Consider the following 18,904-nt stretch of genomic DNA (forward strand, 5'->3'; position numbering starts at 1 on the left):
TTTGTTTAACATAATCATTGTAATCATTGTAATCAAATGTACATTTAAATTTATCTTGATTATTCTGCTTGTAATGGGCGTCTTTAATTGACAATAAAAAAATATTGAATTGAATTGAATTGTATGTGTGGAAAGTCCTTCCGTTAGGTTCGATCATTCACCAGACACAGTAAAATATGTAAAACAAAATAATATTTAATATATTTAAAATTTGATTTTTGATGTGCAAATCCATCATATGGGTTCACGATTGCACTATTTACGTTTAGCAGTAGATCTTCGGGTTGGTCAAACTTTGCATGGCTTCTGAAATAAATAAACGCAGTATTGTTTAATTAGTTCTTTTGGATTCAAGTTTATAATATGACTGTGGCAATAAAAGATTTAAAGATTAAAAAACAAATATTGAAAAAAAGGATCCTTTCAATATTGTTTCATATAATGCAAACTACAGTGTTAAATATATATCGTTATTTATTTGTGCCTTTAGTGTTTCTGTTACTTGATTTTCTTGTTTAATCCCGATCTGGTGAGTTTACATGTGTGGCATGGTTAAGGCGAAGAAGAGGTTGGGGAGCCCGCAAACATGTTTTACTCCGTAATATTTTGTATATACTGTCTCAAGTTAAGTGTCTGTAATGCCGTGAATATCGTATGTAACTGTGCATCATATTTTGCTATTTCTTTTGGACAGAAATTAGGCTGATGATTTTCTAATTGGAATTCCTATACATTGAATTTTGTCGCAGCCTTTTATATCTTACTAAGAAATATGGTTTTGCTCATTGTTGAATGTTGAAGGCCTCTTGATGACAAATAGCTGCTAACATCTACGTCATTTGATCTCAGGTTGATAGTTATCTCATTGGCAATCATATTGCATCTACTTATAACATATTACTACATTGTTTTGCGTTTTTATGTTCTTTTGTGTTTCAAATGGAACGATTTTTGTGAATTTTGATAGTAACTCTTTATTAAACACGAGAAGAATTACATAACTGAACCATGTCGAACATGAACTTAACCATGACACAGATATTTCAGTAATTTTGAATTGATTGCAAAAGTAGGTATTTTTCAGAATAATTGACCGCAGTGTTATATCACGAAGATATATGTGATGTAACAGACTGTAAGAAAATAACTTTTTTTATGCACGATAAACCAATTAGCAAGTTTTAAATTTTGACATACGCAAGCTTTTTTCTGTGTAAATCAATAACCATATGATACCACTTGTGATGTACTAACATATTTACTTTATACAAAGGTACTTACCAGCGTGAATTAATGATCAGAAGTTCCGTTTACAAAATATCCCAATGTTTACATTTTTGCATTGATTGTCATCAAAAAGACTTAACACCGTCATGTCAAACTTATCCAAACTATGACAAAAATACTGTACTAAACGCTCCTCGATATGACGACCTTTCTACCCGTGAAAGTTATTGTGCGAAAACCAAGAATAATGCTTATTTGGGCCTTTTTTTGCCCCTAATTCCTAAACTGTTGGGACCTAAACTCCCAAAATCAATCCCAACCTTCCTTTTGTGTTCATAAACCTTGTGTTTAAATTTCATAGATTTCTATTTATATTTAAGTTATTGTGCGAAAACCAAGAATAATGCTTATTTGGGCCCTTTTTTGGACCGTAATTCCTAACCTGTTGGGACCCAAACTCCCAAAATCAATCCAAACCTTCCTTTTGTGGTCATAAACCTTGTTAAAATTTCATAGATTTCTATGTACTTATACTAAAGTTACAGTGCGAAAACCAAATGTCTTCGAACGACGACAACGCGATACCAATATACGACCAAAAAATTTCAATTTTTGCAGTTGTATAAAAAGTACCAGCGTCAATTCATATTTTTTAATTCGAATATTTTTTTTTGTATGGTAATTACATCAATAAATGCTATAGTATAGCCTGTCTTAGCTTATATTCCAGCAATGCTTTCCTCAGACTGCTTCTCACTAAACTCAATGGAAGTGTATAGATTGATATTTAAGTCCAGGGAAAATGTATAGATTGATATTTAAGTCCAGGGAAAAGATGGTTTTAATTGTTGTTACTTGAAATTAAGCTTTTAGTAGGTCAGAGTTCTCCCAAGATCCATTCTTGTGTCATTTGTTCTGATATGATGAGACATGCTCTTTGTAAGCAATTTCTAGTTTGCTCCTATATTATGCCGTTTCACCTCTACCCCAAGTCAAGAGCCAGCATTTCAGTGATGGTTGTTGGTTGCTGTCTTGCCATAATTGTTTCATACATTGTGTTGAGCATAAATGAGGCTGATGATTATAGCTTTATATTTTTTTTTAGTGTTTCACATTTCGTCATACATAGGAATTAATGCTTACCTTATATCTGTTTTGCTTTAATATTATTGGAGGCCAAACCACAATTGGTAGTTGTTTACATAATAAGTCTTGAGTGAAAATTTTTCTCATTGGCAATTACATCTTTTTTAATTTTAATAACAGCTGATCATAAAGCTTACTTCAGATTCAAACAATTCTAGTCTATTGTACGATTGATGTTGTTTTAACATATTTTAAGAATTAAATGGACTGTTCATTGAATTAAATGAAATTTAATCAAATTCTTTGTGATCAACTTGAACATTTCAACATTCATCTCAGCATGCCAATCTCAAGATCTCCAATTTGATTATTTGATGAATTACCAGATCTTGTATTTTTTTTGTATGAACAAGTTTCCTGTATTCAACATTTTGTTATTGATATGATATCAGGAAACATCTTATTCTAGATTAGTAGAAGTGTGCAAAAGACATAGAAACAGCTGTTTTCTTTGGAAAAGAAAGTAAACTAACTTCTTACCACTGTAAGATACCAACAAGGCAAATGAAGTAAAAAACTCTGAAACTATGTAGAATAACTTTATTCTTGTTGTTTTTACACATTCGGACTACCTAAAGAGTCCAAACAAGAATTGATCTGTGTTGTAATAATAACTAACTCACACAGCAATATTGATATCACACTTTCATTCATAAATAGTCATTGTACAAATTGGTATTAGCACTAAAAATCTCTTCTTTTAACCCTCAAATCCTGAAAGGAAATTCAGAACAACTTGTTTTAATTTAGCATCAGAGTCTTCAGTAATCATGTTGTCCTTTGCAATTGTAGCTAACAATTCTTTTTGGCTGCCTTTAATGTGTTGTAAAAATGCTGACTCGAAAGCAGTGATTTTGGATGGATCTAATTTGTCTAAATGTCCTCTTACACCAGCATAAATGATTGCTACTTGTTCTTCAATGGGCATTGGTACTGAAAATAAACAGATGATATATAAAAGAGAGGTTACTAAATCTAACTGCTGTTGCTGTTACTTTTTAAAAATAAAACCTAAGAGTCACACTCAAGTTACCAAAATCATACTTAAAAAGTATAATAAATTATTTTCATATAAGTCAACAAAACCCTTGTGTGTCTATAATATTTTCCATTTAGAAAATTAAAATTAACATGAAATGATGAAGACCGACTCAATGTTCCATGAAATGATATGGTCATTTATTCTTCCACCTTCCTCAATTTTTACTCGTTTCTCTCTTTTCAGGGGTTCTTTTCAAATTACGATCCTTTTTTTTACAATTTCTCTACAAATAAGGTAAAATCATATTTTTTGTTAGTGTATTCTGTGTAGTTTTCTGTGGGGTTGATAAAATATTGAGGCTGAAATGTATGCCTTTTTCATTATTATTATGATTATCCTACAACCAGGTTATTTATAACTATAAACTATCGCCTTGGTTAATTATTGATTGGACTTACCATATTGTCCTTGCTTAAGAAGCTCAGTTAATCGGACACCTCTGTTGAGTAAGTTTTGTGTAGCTTGATCTAAATCAGAACCAAACTGAGCAAAAGCAGCTACTTCTCTGTACTGAGCCAATTCCAATTTCATGGAACCTGCAACCTATAAGATGTCATCCATGAATTAATATACAATATTTAGTACATACCATATTAAGATTAATATCTAACATCAGTTTATACCATTTGAAGAAAAATTATGTTTAAGACTTGTAGCTTGGAGAAATAATATTTATTTTTAATTATTGATATGTTTCTTTCTTATTGACTTGTACCCCACACATCTTCTTTCTAGTTAGTAATATTTTTATACCTATAAAAAAAACAACCTGCAGTTAACTGACAACTGATCTTCTCTCATAAATGTGAAAGTCAGATAAAACCTTGGAATTACTGAATTTCTACTTTAATAGCAGGTATTTTAAGATAATTCATACACAAACTAATTTCTGTACAATCAGGACTGCCTGGGCAAATTTAAATTACATCTACTGTGGATTCATTAATTTTCGTGGATTAAGGAACACTTACATGTTCGGTGATATTTTATTTTGTGGTTATGCCGAAGTCTACATACAAGCCTATAGAAAATTTGTTATTCGTTGAACATTTAATTTCGTGGTTCACCTGTACCCACGAAATCCACGAAAATTGGTATCCAACGAATAGTAGTGAATCCACAGTATCATGTTATTCTATACCATTCAGCCTTGCCATTAGCTCCATTACTTATTACAGTTACATAAATTTACTATATAATTTTACCTGTTTCATGGATTTGGTTTGAGCAGCTGATCCTACTCTGCTGACAGACAATCCTACGTTAATGGCTGGTCGGATACCTTTGAAGAACAATTCAGTCTCCAAGAAGATTTGTCCGTCTGTAATGGAAATGACATTGGTTGGGATGTAGGCTGATACATCACCAGCTTGTGTTTCAATGATGGGAAGGGCGGTCAAAGATCCACCACCATGATTATCATTCATCTTAGCTGCTCTCTCCAATAATCTAGAGTGGAGGTAGAATACATCACCAGGGTAGGCCTCACGACCTGGAGGACGACGTAACAACAATGACATCTGACGGTAAGCTACAGCCTGTAACAAACAATCATTTGATTTAGTTTATTTGATTATAGAGTTATTCGCATGGTTCCAAAATATTGCACTATAAGAAAAACATCACTTCAACCATTGCTATGTTAAATACAATTTCAGTCATTTGAATGGACAGATGAAGGCATTCCATTAGATCAGGGCTTCCAAAAAATATTTGAGCCAGCATGACATTTTTTTTTGTATCGTCCCAATTTTTATCCTTTAAAACTTAGTAACAAAAGGAAACCAATTGTAATCAGTTCGGCATCATATGAATTATGATTGACACAAAAACGGTATTTGACTGGACTTTTTAATATAAATTTCGATGTTCTGACGTAAACTGTTAAATTGACATTTGAAGTGTGCAACATCAGCTTACTAATATCTGCCTAAGGCTCTTTTATTTGTGCAAAATAACAGTCATAACTTCAATTTTGTTTTTGAAAAGTACATTTTCCTCATACCGGATGTTGACTTGACAATGGTAAAACTCAGACCAGAGGCGGATACATGTACGTAAAAAAGCACGATTGAGTTATTAAAGTAGCTCTTTCCACTTTATTTCTATAGGAAAATCTTGAAATGAACATTAGATAAGGCCAAATAAAAATATATGTGTGGTTCCAGTAACCTGACCGACCCTAGTTAAAAAATCCCAGACCCTAGAACTTTTTTTTTCATTTCTGAAAAATAAATTTTCAAACGATCAAATTTTGAGGATTGTGAATTAAAATAATTAAATTCATAGATTTCTGTCATCTGAATTTCCATCACAAGTGTGTGTTATGGCTAAACTGCAAGAATTCATAACAGAATGCAACAAAATTAACTAAAAATGTATCATGACTGTTTATTTTACATCCAAGCACATGTAAAAATGGTGGACTTTAGGATTGGGTCGTGTATAATACCGGAAACAATTTCGGTAAACACATGATTTTTTTCCGGATTTTGACACTCATAAAAAAAAAAATTGCCGACCTACCGACCCTATTTGTATGTAACTGGAACCACACATATATTTTTATTTGGCCTAAAGGTATCAATGATATTTTAAGCATTTTTGAAAAATCGGATGCATAAATAAATGTCGCAACTGCTCCCATACGCATGACTGTACTAGTTTAAACAACGTGGTTCTGACGATATTCACTTGAAACCTTTGCTACTACCTTTTTAAATTTTCATCAAATAATATATGTTTTCTTGTAATATAATCTTGTTAACTAAATTATTTAGATGCAAACCGCTGAAATTTAAGAAAATAACTTTTTTTTAGACAGATCAATGTCCGGTACTAAATAGTTTACCTGTCTCCTGAACAGGTAAAATAAGCTGTCAAAGAATTAATTAGCCTTGATTGTAATGAGAGGGTATTTAGGGTGTGTTTTGATAGTAATTATTCATCATGTCACTTTCATGACTGGAAATGTGTGGCTGTTTAAAGGCAAATGTTCAGGTCAAAACTGAGAAGATAGCATGAACTAAGTGGTGTGCAATAATAATGTGAAGTATCATTAACATTCTCAATATTCTGACAAAGATTTATACCTGTTTTGATAGATCATCATATATGATGACAGCATGCATGCCATTGTCTCTGAAGTATTCTCCCATAGCACAACCAGAATATGGAGCCAAGTATTGAAGGGGAGCAGCATCAGAAGCTGTAGCGCTTACAATGATGGTGTATTTCATCGCATCTGAAAGATTAAAAAAAATTACAGCAAACATTTGAATCAAAAATTATCTAAAATTTACTTTAAAAATCATAAAGACCTTTTAATTAGGCCAAAAAAAGTAATACCTGTTTCCCCTTACGTGCTGAAAAAATAGGGTAGGTAGATAGGCAATATCATTTGATTTTACAAACAATATTTAGCTGGTTACTACTAGGGAATCAGTCTTGACTTTAACAGTGCTTGTTCAAAAATGGCATTAAAAGTGTTAGGGTAGGCAGGGTTAGCGGAAACACATGTTTTATTTTTTTTTGGCCTTACTGCAAAACATGACTTATTTTAGATAACAGTATTTAAAATGAAAATGACACTTTATAAATTTTGTGTATCAGAAATTCTTTTCAGGAATGCTCAAACCCAAAAATTTATAAGCAGAGATGTATAAATACTTAATACCTGAGGAGCTTTATGACCAAGGCACCTAAAAAGAGTAGCAAAAATCCACCAAAGGTCAACTTTGCATGAGGGTTTTTTTGTTTATTCAATTAAATAAGGTCAACTTTGCCTCAGTTTTTTTTCTTTTATTCAATTAAATATCTTTCTGGACTTTTCAGTCAACATTGTCAATCAACCATTACCTTATGCTTTGATAGTGTTAACATTTTTCAATAAGTTTCTTTACTAGACATTGATAAGATTGTCATTATCAAGCAAATGGGGAATGTGTCCATGGGACACAGATGATGCCCCCGCTTGCATATAATGTTATAAAGGGACATAACTCAAGAATTGTGAAAGTGACGCTACACAAATTTGTACTTGATTCGAGTTTTATGGTAATAAGCATGAGGCAAACTTAAGTTCTGAAACGAAAAATCCATCAATTATTCTATTTGTAAAGAGGCATAACTCTAGAACGATAAATGTGACGCCACCAAAGTTCAAACTTGATCTGTGCTTTGTGGTAATGAGCATTGTGTATATGTTTCATAACATTTGGTTGAGGCAGAAACTTATTTTGGGACGTACAAGGGTAAAACTTGTAAAAAATGGAAAATGTGTCCACATGGACACAGATGATGCACCGCTTGCATACAACATTACAAAGGGACATAACTCAAGAACAATAAAAGTGACGCTACCTAAATTTGTACTTGATCTTAGTTTTGTGATAATAAGTATTGTGTATAGGTTTCATAATGTTTGATTGGGGCAAACTCAAGTTACAGAACCGAAACTTAAAATTTTGAAATCTTTCGATTTATAAAGGGGCATAACTCAATAATGGTTAAAGTGACACTACCCAAATTCAACTTGATCTGTGTTTTATCAGTGGAAGTAAAAACATTGCATTGTAAAAGGCATTGATTGTAGTTGATTCAACTATTATCATGGACAAAGGAAGATAACTCCAATTTTAAAAATGACTTGAACAATGACATCGATATTTTGAGAAAAAAAAATGTAAAATTGTGTATAAGTTTCATAACATTTGGTTGAGGCAAAGTTGAGTTAGAGAATGGAAATGATTTTTTTTTTAATTTTTCCATTTATAAAGGGGCATAACTCTAGAACGGTTAAGTGACGCCACCAAAATTCAAACTTTATTTGTGTTTTGTGGTTATAAGCATTGTGTATTAGTTTGACAACATTTAGTTGAGGCAGACTTAATTTAGAGAACGGAAACCAATTTTGGGACGTACAAGGGTAAAACTTAATGCCCCCTCCGCTACCCCGGGGGCATTAAAATATTTATCTGTTTTATATTCATTGGATCTTTTTAATTCCAGTGTTGATGTGTATTTGGTATATATCAGTCATCAATATGTATAGAATAATCATAATTTCCCCAATACTAACCAGCATCAGTGAGACGTTTTACAATCTGTGCTACAGTTGATCTTTTCTGACCAATAGCTACATAGATACAGTACAGTTTGGCTTTCTCGTCTCCTGCTTCGTTGAATTTCTTCTGGTTGATGATGGTATCAATAGCAATGGCAGTTTTTCTGATAAAACAAAAATAAATGGGTTTCGTTTTCATTAAATGAATGATTAATTATGATAATTAAATATTAAGGAGTGTACATCCTGAAATGTCACATCTGCTTGACTGACGATGAATGTATGTTGAAAGTCTTTGTGAGAAAGGTTTTACTACAAGATCACATTAACTTAACATTATCAATGATCCATGTAAATGAGGTCAAGGACAGATGAACCCTGCCATAATTTATAATAAATAAAGTTAATCTATGCTTCAAGTATCTGAGAAACATTGTTGTTGGATTAGAATGTCTATGTAGTGCAAGGAACACACAAATGTAAACTTGTTGATTTGAAATTCTCAAAAAAAGATTTAAACCATGGGATGAGTAACAATTTTATTTAATTTAATTTCAAACCTAAATTATTTATTATATACATCAACATTGTTACATACCCGGTCTGTCTGTCACCAATGATCAATTCTCTCTGTCCTCTTCCAATAGGTACCAAGCTATCTACAGCTTTGATTCCAGTCTGCATGGGTTCTTTGACTGAGATACGTGGAATGATGCCAGGAGCTTTAACACCTACTCTGGCTCTTTCTTCTGTTCCAAGTGGTCCCTAGGAACAAAGAATATTTTCAATAATCTGTTGACACAGAGATATGTCTCGTCTGTATATAATTTTGATACCCTAATACAAAGGTCAAAACACAAATGGGAAATAACAGTAAACTATGCAAAACTTTGTATCATATATCCACTTGAAACGTCATAAGTGGTTGTCCTTCAACTGACCTAATCACAAACTTACAACATGAAACTAGGCAAATTTTTAAAAGTCAATAGACACAATAATTGATTTCAAATAATTTTCATGGAAATAAGATTCGTTGATGCCAATACATCTGCATGCCAAATATCATTGACTTCCCTTATCAAAAATTTAAGCAAAAAAAGCACATCTTAGTCTGACTTACTCAACCTTCTTTAGGCAAGACAATACAGTCGAGTATAATTAAAATGATCAAGGACAAAGAAAAGCAGATTGTTTGTCTGTTGTATGTTACCGTAGCCTGTGGTATCTAAGTTAATTAACTCCAGTATTAAGGACAACCATGCCGTCAAGAGATGGTCATTGTTACCTTAGCCTGTGGTATCTAAGTTAATTAACTCCAGTATTAAGGACAACCATGCTGTCAAGAGATGGTCATTGTTACCTTAGCTTGTGGTATCTAAGTTGATTAACTCCAGTATTAAGGGCAAATTGATAACATTTCCCCTTTAACATTACTGCCCAACTAAAAGTCAATCAATTAAATCTTATTGCTTTAAAAGATCAAAGATATTATGACAAAACTGGAAATTGGTCTTGTAAACAAATAAGGATGGACCATGTGCTCCTACAAAACTAGCTTAGCTGGAACATGGACAGCTTAAGGAACATAATCTGTTGTACTAGCCTTACCTTTCCATCAATAGGAATACCTAAAGCATCAACAACTCTTCCTAATATTTCCTTTCCAATTGGTACATCTACAATGGCACCAGTTCTCTTGACAATATCACCTTCTTTAATGAGTTTGTCATTACCAAAAACTACAACACCAACATTGTCCCTTTCTAAATTCAAGGCCATGCCCTAAAAAAGAAAATATTAATTCAGAGAAGATTTTTTAAATATTTCTTTTGTTTTACCATCACTTTTCTGTACTGAATGTATTCTTTGTGAATGCAATGCAGTGATTAATAGAAAGAGAAGAGGTGTGACTTAATGATAAACTGAGCAAACCAATAAATGTCAAAAAGCCTCAACCAGATGCTCCGCAGGGCGTAGCTTTAGGGCGTAGCTTTATACGACCGCAGAGGTTGAACCCTGAACGGTTGGGGCAAGTATGGACACAACATTCAAGTTGGATTCAGCTCTAAATTTGGATTGTGATTAAATAGTTGACACAGCATAGGTTTCTGACACAGAATGAATGTGTTCTAATGAACTTAAAATTTTTGTTTTCTCTTAGAGCAATTCACTAAGCTGTTGAATATTAATCCTCTCAAAAAAATGTTTGAAGAAATTTTCTTTTTTATTTATGAAATTTCAAATGAGAAAAATTGAACCCAATTTTTTTAATCACATCCCCCTTTCCTTTATTCCAAAACTAATCTCAATTAAAATTTCTAATGGAGTTTGCAACAATAACTACTCATTTAAATACATCATAAAATATTAAGATGCAAAAAAACTGCTTTTTATCACTGAATGGTAAAGATTATTTTAATTTATCAGTTGGTAGTAAAAAGTGAATATACATTGTATATTGTATATAACAAAGATTTAAGTTGATTCTGGACAAAGAAAGATAACTCCAATTAAAAAAAAATCTTGCTATTGCACAATATTTTGCAATTAGATATTTCTTGCTTACTATTCTGGACAAAGAAAGATAACTCTAATTAAAAAAAAATTTGCTATTTCACAATATTGTGCAATTAGATATTTCTTGCCATTGCGCAATACTGTGCAATTGAAAAGACTTGCTATTGCACAATACTTAATATAATAATTTTAGATCCTGATTTGGACCAACTTGAAAACTGGGCCCATAATAAAAAATCTAAGTACATTTTTGGATTCAGCATATCAAAGAACCCCAAGATTTCAATTTTTGTTAAAATCAGACTAAGTTTAATTTTGGACCCTTTGGACTTTAGTGTAGACCAATTTGAAAACAGGACCAACAATGAAGAATCTACATACACAGTTAGATTTGGTATATCAAAGAACCCCATTTATTCAATTTTTGATGAAATCAAACAAAGTTTAATTTTGGACCCCGATTTGGACCAACTTGAAAACTGGGCCAATAATCAAGAATCTAAGTACATTTTTAGATTCAGCTTATCAAAGAACCTAACTGATTCATTTTTTGTCAAAATCAAACTAAGTTTAATTTTGGACCCTTTGGACCTTAATGTAGACCAATTTGAAAACAGGACCAAAAGTTAAGAATCTACATACACAGTCATGACAGTTAGATTTGGCATATCAAAGAACCCCAATTATTCAATTTGGATGAAATCAAACAAAGTTTAATTTTGGACCCTTTGGACCCCTTATTCTGTTGGGACCAAAACTCCCAAAATCAATACCAACCTTCCTTTTATGGTCATAAACCTTGTGTTTAAATTTCATTGATTTCTATTTACTTATACTAACGTTATGGTGCGAAAACCAAGAAAAATGCTTATTTGGGTCCCTTTTTGGCCCCTAATTCCTAAACTGTTGGGACCTTAACTCCCAAAATCAATACCAACCTTCCTTTTGTAGTCATTAACATTGTGTTTAAATTTCATTGATTTCTATTTACTTAAACTAAAGTTATTGTGCGAAAACCAAGAATAATGCTTATTTGGGCCCTTTTTTGGCCCCTAATTCCTAAACTGTTGAAACCAAAACTCCCAAAATCAATCCCAACCGTTCTTTTGTGGTCATAAACCTTGTGTCAAAATTTCATAGATTTCTATTAACTTAAACTAAAGTTATAGTGCAAAAACAAAGAAAATGCTTATTTGGGCCCTTTTTGGCCCCTAATTCCTAAAATGTTGGGACCAAAACTCCCAAAATCAATACCAACCTTCCTTTTGTGGTCATAAACCTTGTGTTAAAATTTCATAGATTTCCATTCACTTTTACTAAAGTTAGAGTGCGAAAACTAAAAGTATTCGGACGACGACGACGCCAACGTGATAGCAATATACGACGCTGAAAAATTTTGCGGTCGTATAAAAATATTGAAAGCCATGGATATTGGCTTTCACAGTTCAGTTTTGTATGCATTTTCAAGTGTAGATGTAATATTTGATATTGGTGTCAGATGATCGAAAGATATTATTGTCAAGCAGGAATAAAACCTTCAGAACTTTACTGCATTATTTGAATTTTTTTATTATTCATGTTGTTGGTGATGTGGTTCATAAGTGTTTCTCGATTTTATATAGATTAGACCATTGGTTTTCCCATTTGAATGGTTTAGGTTTGACACTAGTATTTTTTGGGCCCTTTATAGCTTGCTGTTCATTGTGAGCCAAGGCTCCGTGTTGAAGACCGTACTGAGACCTATAATGGTTTACTTTTATAAATTGTGACTGGATGAAGAGTTGTCTCATTGGCTCTCATACCACATCTTCTTATATCTGTTAACAATCTTGAAAACAATTTATTTTCAATACCTGAAAACTACAATGTATGATTTTTGTAAGAAACTTTATCTTTATTACACATAAGAATGTTTTCAAAAAAACTTATTAAGGTCAAATAATCAAATATTAAGCCATTACAAAAGGTGCTTATCAATGCTAAAACTTTCACAATACTTTATTTCCAAGATAGTCCCTTTTTCTTGCATTGATTTCCATTTAAAACAGAAAAGTCATGTGATAATGTCAGAAATCTACCATGTACAGTTTTGTGTGATTTTATTTGGGTTTTGGTTTAAATGAGGATTTCCTTGATCTCCTATATTGGAGGTGAAGATTTATTACAGATACATGCCTAATTATGAAAGTAAAGTAATATTTAAATTTCTACCTTCAATCCACTAGAGAATTCCACCATCTCTTCTGCCTGGATGTTTTTAAGACCATACACACGAGCAATACCATCTCCAATTGATAATACTCTTCCTGTTTCCTCTAAATTTGTCTGTGTTTGTTGTCCCAATATTCTTTCCTCCAAGATTGAGGACACCTCTGCTCCTGAGCAAAAAAATGTTCCATTTGTTATTGCTTAATGTTAAACAGCAAATATTAGATACTTTTCACAGTATTGCTAAACCAAACTAATATTTAATGAGCAACTCATTTAAAAAATACTTGTTAAAATACAGATTGACGAATTTTACCAAATTAACACGTCACTATTTGTTTAAACATTCAAATGAATGTATCAGAAATAAACTGTTTATAATCAGGGTTCTGGTTAAGGATTTTTGAAGGCGAGTCCAGGGACTCATCATTTTTGGCCATGGTGAGTCCAACAGCAAGGAGAAGATATTTTATTGCAATATAATGTAATATTTAAGTCTCCATGGCCTAACAGAGCAATGAAATGACATTAAATTCAGATTACTTTTAAACTTTTGCTATAAAATGATGATATTTGTATTTAACTGTGTTTAGTTTATACATGTTATACAAAATATTTCTATCTTGATGCATCTGTGGACTCGCTAGTTTTGAAAATGATGAGTCCAGACAGATTTTGATGAGTCCAGGACTCATGGACTCGCCTTAGTGAGAACCCTGATAATCATGTACATGATGTAAGGATCTAAATTAAAGAAGTTAAATTAATATATTAATAATATAATAAAATTGTGTTTATCTGTTGTTGTATTCTTTGGTGGATGTGACAGAATTTAAAATTATTCTCAGAACAAAATGATGACTAGATACAACGTAACACACTAATTAGACCCTTTATAAAACACATGTTACAACTCCATCTGGGAAGGTATTCAAACAGATTCTTTAATTAACTGATCAGATAAAAAAATACCTGTATTGTAAAGTGGAGATGAAGAAGAGATGTTTCTAGTTGCAACACAGCCAGCACCCAGGGCATGACGGCAAACCTGTAATAAACACAAGAACATACATATTATGTTTTCTGACATTTAATCTGATGAATATATGAAGTTAAAATAGTACGGAAAAGCTAATTAGAAATGTAAAATAAGCAAAGATATTTTTTTGGTTTTGAATATCACTGGAAAAAGTATCTGGAGAACACAAAATGTGTTTACCTCTATGAATGTGGAATTGATGGAAATTTTTCCTTTAGGTTTTCATTAGTCCTTCAATGACCTGGATTATTTACTGTGTTGCGCAATTGTTCAAGTGCCTCTGGTGAGACTTGGAAATAAATGTCAGTGTCTCATGTACTTTTCTACATGCAATAATATACGCATCTTTGATGACTTAAGTAGTGGTATCTTCTTAATTTAAGATTTTAAAATTCTGTGTTCAGACATGTCCCAAGTCAGATATCTTTTATGACATAAGCTATATATTTTCATGAAATTTGAATAAAACTGTGAAATGTAAACTAGAATGCATCACTTATCTCAAAATGTCTCTATTGTAGACTATATATAGTCTATGGATGAACATGTACCCCCTGCCAAAAAAACAAATAATCGGGGAGAAGAGAGTTATTACTCTTTGTAGTTTCTACAATTGTTATGGACATTTCATACTTGGACAGCTACATCCATCACCAAATAAAATTACTCAAAAGATTCGAAAAGTAAACTTAAAAGCCATACATTAAATTTGCGGTTAAGTTGAAGAAACTGAAAGGATTCTTTGACCTTGAAAAGGCCGTTTGTTATTCCTGCAACCATTGCGATACCACTCAATTAAAAACTTGTGCATTGGGAAATGCAGCATGTCCACTTAAGCAAATTGAGCAGACCATCATAAAAGTACTGTTAATCCTACATTGGTACCAAAACTCTGAAAGTCATCAGGTCAGATAAACATAACCGGCTCTTTTTATAATAAAAATACAGGTGAAAGTAATGCACTTGCAACTAGTTTCTGGCGATTAATCTCATAAAAAATATTTATATTAACCTTTGTTGCAGCCCTGGGAAGCTGTCGAGCTATAGATGATGCTAATCGGGCTGAAAGCATGTTTATGTTGTGTGTTTCTCGTCTGTGCCCGACGAATATGGCCGAATGTAGACCCGTGAACTTGACAAGGAGAAACCCGTAGGTTATTCGAAATTACGACTTTAACAGAACGAACTTAGAGTAATACAAATCAATAATCAATAACTCAAAGCATGATAGCAACCCCAAAATAAGACAGTTTTAACTGTTAGAGGCCATAAACTATAATTGTTCATTTTTTTTTATATGTTATTTGCTCAATAAATTAAAATCATCTGTTTCTCGGAAGTTTTGAATACACTGTTTCACATCTTGTCACATCATATCGCAGTTAAATTTTAAATGTGTAGTACATGACCTATAGCTATTAAATGACTAAAGGCCTTTAGTCAATGATTTTTAATTTCATATACCTTCTTGGTATAGCTTTGCTATAAAATTGCCCCGGACAGCTAATTATTATGCCAAATTTAACTGTCTCAAGTTCATGTTCATTTAATCTAGGCCTGAATTGCGGGAAAAGTTTTATAGTGTTGAGTTGAATTTGGACAAAACACGCATTCTTTTTTTGTTTTTTTGTTTTGTTTCAAGATTTATAAGGATCGAACAATGGAATATGAAGCAAAGAATGATATTGAATTGATGTCGTTTATACCAAGATTTTAATTAAACTTTATCGCCGGAAAATCGTTGAATATAAGTTGTTCTCATCATTCATCTCGGCGGGGACTAAAACTGAGAGGCTAAGGATACCAAAGGACATTCAAACTCATATTCCGGTCTAACTGAATAAACTGAAAATGTCATGGCTTAAAAGCCCTGAAAAATACCAATAGACAAATAGACATATAACAGTGTGCAAAACACAAGATACAAAACTAATGACTGACCGTTCCTGGGCGAAAAATTCAAAGACTGAATTTTCGCTGCTCTCCCTTGACACCATTTGCGAGAATGGTCTTGAGAAACGATGATAGTCCGTTGGAAGGGGACGATAAATGGCTGACCCGTGTCAAGACTGAGAGCCATATCTTTTGGACGTAAAAGTCACCATTGCAGATTTCAAAACAATCGTTAACTGTACACACTGTTGTTTTTTCATTTTTCATTTTGATATCGTTTTTGAAAAACATGTCTTATGATGTCTAACATTTTATACTGAATCTTTTTTTAGCATAAACTGTGATCCATTATTATCTGTCTTTCGAAATAGTACTCATATATTATTGTTAAAATTGAAACATTCATACTTGTTTTTGTGCTTTATTACAAATGTCTATAACAGAGTTCGCGAAAAGTGTCAGTCCCGGCAGGATTTTACCACCAAAGTTTTGCATAGGACTGACAGAATTTTAGTATTTTTCAATAGAATTAGTAGTGAGGACCAGTAGATTTTCTTCAAGGACCACCAGGGGAAAAAAGATTTCGCTAACTCTGCTATAATTACCTGAATTTGCAAAATACTTGTCTGAAAATTAAAAAAAATCAATGTGCATAACTTATTTCATCGACACAAAGTTGTCTTATGCCAATACAATATCTATATATTTTCCCCGGGCGCTGTTAGAAATGAGCAGTTTATTGGCAATTAATAGTTTCCATCGACCATGCAGGACATATAGCGTTAAAGACTTGTATAGGAAACAGTCAGACTTCTCAGGCAAGACAATAGGACGAGGCATTGAAGCATACAATAATTGGATTTTTTAAATTTTTATTTGGGTACGCTATAACTGAGAACTCGCAGAATGAATGTTACAAAATTAACGTGATTGCTGATACTTTGTGATAAATAAATACATTGTCTACTTGGGGTAACATAGATACATCGCCACATCATGACCTGGCTTGGATAACAAAAACAACGGTATATCATTCGGCAACTAGGAATTCGGTGTAGATAACCTGCATCGGAAGGGTATATTGTACCATTTTTTTTTATCACCTAGCTGTGTTATAGTCGATTGAAATCTTATAATATTATAACTCTTTTTTAGTAACATTTTGCGAACATAAATTATTTGGGATGTGCCAGGGGCGGATCGAACAATAAAAAAAGGGGGTCCCAACCCAGAGAAAAGGGGGGTCCAACTATATGCTGTCATTCAAATGCATTGATCTGCCCAAAAAAGGGGAGTTCCAACCCCCGGACCCCCCCCCCCCCCTGGATACGCAAATGTGTGCCGACATATTCTACTGATGCTTGAAGTGGAAAAAAAAGACTACATGCACTAAAAGCCATTTAAAGTGCATTTAATTTTACTTTGAAGAAATATCATTCCACCCAAATTGTACACAAACATAATGATACAAAAGAAAAGTAAAAACAGATTCAGTAAGCCTTTAACAAAAACCTCAAGATATTCAAGAGTACAGTGGTGTGAGTGTCAGCAGTCATTTCACACTAGTAGATGATCAGTCTGGTATTGTGCATTCTGTAACGCAAATATACTGGCTACGTATGCTTCTTTCCAAGTATACCACTCAAGTGAAAACATTTTATTGCTGTATCTAAGAGATAATCATTTCCATTATACTCATACTTGCTGAGGAAGGCCCTCGAGGGAAGACATTTCTCCAAGAACAATCAGTATACTGGCAGCTTTTAGTAAACACACAAATGAGTAAGAGAGAAATAAAAGAAAGGTAATTGTAGCAAGTTAGGTAACGCATATATCCAATTTTTTAACGTTTCTAGTTCCTCCGTATATTTTGTCGTATACACATCAATACATTTTTTTACATCTTACACCTATAAGTCAAAGACCACTGTGTATCAAAGACCTTTAAATAATTATTATTTTAATTTATTTGATAATAGTTTTTTTAATTGGCAGAAACGTCTCTTTTACATTATAAGGTAGTGCTTGGAACAGCTAATAGTTTTAGGGGGAGGGGGTTCTTGCTCAGGGTTACACAGTTCATATAACTAAATTTGTGTTTGACGGTTTATATTGTATGTTACATTTATCAACATGCGACCGTCCAGAACACTCGGTAAGTACGTACTGGATGTTGATTATATGGTATGTGGTGTTTCGACTCTAAAATGTCTTACAAGCAGATTTTGAAGGAATATATATATTTTCAAGTCTTCTGCATCTCTCCCCCATCTCTATGAAGGGCGTTATTTAAGTAGCGCGCTGGTACAGATCGATCGAGTTCATTATTCTTTTCCATGAATTTTCTGTTCCAATATATTTTGAAGATTCGATATTGCTGGTCGGAATGTTTCCATAAAGAGGTCCTGAAAGAATATAAAATTTGTAGATTTTACATTATATGCTCGGGAAAACTCCATTACTAGTCCCGTGAAGACCAGATCGAGCACTTTAAGGAGTTTTTGTTTTTTATAGCTATTTTCAAACTATTTAGCCTGGCATTCGGACCCAAACTTATACTTCTTCGATAGGTTTACTCTCGTGTCTACTGTCGTGCAGTGAGCCGCCCAGGATCCCAGACTACTGTATCTACTATTGGCTTACTGAATATAGAGATGTTTTATCATTTTTTCGCCAATGATTTGTATTTACTGTATAGTCTTACTATACAAATCCGTGTTTCCGCTAATTTGCTAACTTAATCTTTGATACCCTAGATGTCAGT

The 18,904-nt window shown here is 32.8% G+C and overlaps 1 protein-coding gene across 2 annotated transcripts; it reads right to left on the reverse strand.

The window, feature by feature from the left end:
* Positions 1 to 2,898: 2,898 nt before the first annotated feature.
* LOC139520349 (ATP synthase subunit alpha, mitochondrial) lies at positions 2,899 to 15,417 on the reverse strand. Of its 2 annotated transcripts, none has more exons than XM_071312918.1 (10): positions 15,260 to 15,417; positions 14,181 to 14,256; positions 13,212 to 13,378; positions 10,092 to 10,265; positions 9,079 to 9,245; positions 8,496 to 8,644; positions 6,508 to 6,659; positions 4,621 to 4,953; positions 3,814 to 3,958; positions 2,899 to 3,306 (listed from the first exon to the last, which is right to left on the reverse strand). In XM_071312918.1, the coding sequence occupies exons 1-10, from the start codon at positions 15,317 to 15,319 to the stop codon at positions 3,074 to 3,076; spliced, it is 1,656 nt and encodes a 551-aa protein (XP_071169019.1). In that variant the 5' UTR covers positions 15,320 to 15,417; the 3' UTR covers positions 2,899 to 3,073. The 2 variants fall into 2 exon arrangements, with proteins under 2 accessions (XP_071169019.1, XP_071169020.1); XM_071312919.1 differs by having other exon boundaries at positions 13,212 to 13,597; positions 14,111 to 14,256; positions 15,260 to 15,358.
* Between the last annotated feature and the right edge of the window lie 3,487 nt (positions 15,418 to 18,904).

The sequence above is a fragment of the Mytilus edulis genome, chromosome 4 (assembly GCF_963676685.1).
Source record: "Mytilus edulis chromosome 4, xbMytEdul2.2, whole genome shotgun sequence".
Classification (NCBI taxonomy): Eukaryota; Metazoa; Mollusca; class Bivalvia; order Mytilida; family Mytilidae; genus Mytilus; species Mytilus edulis.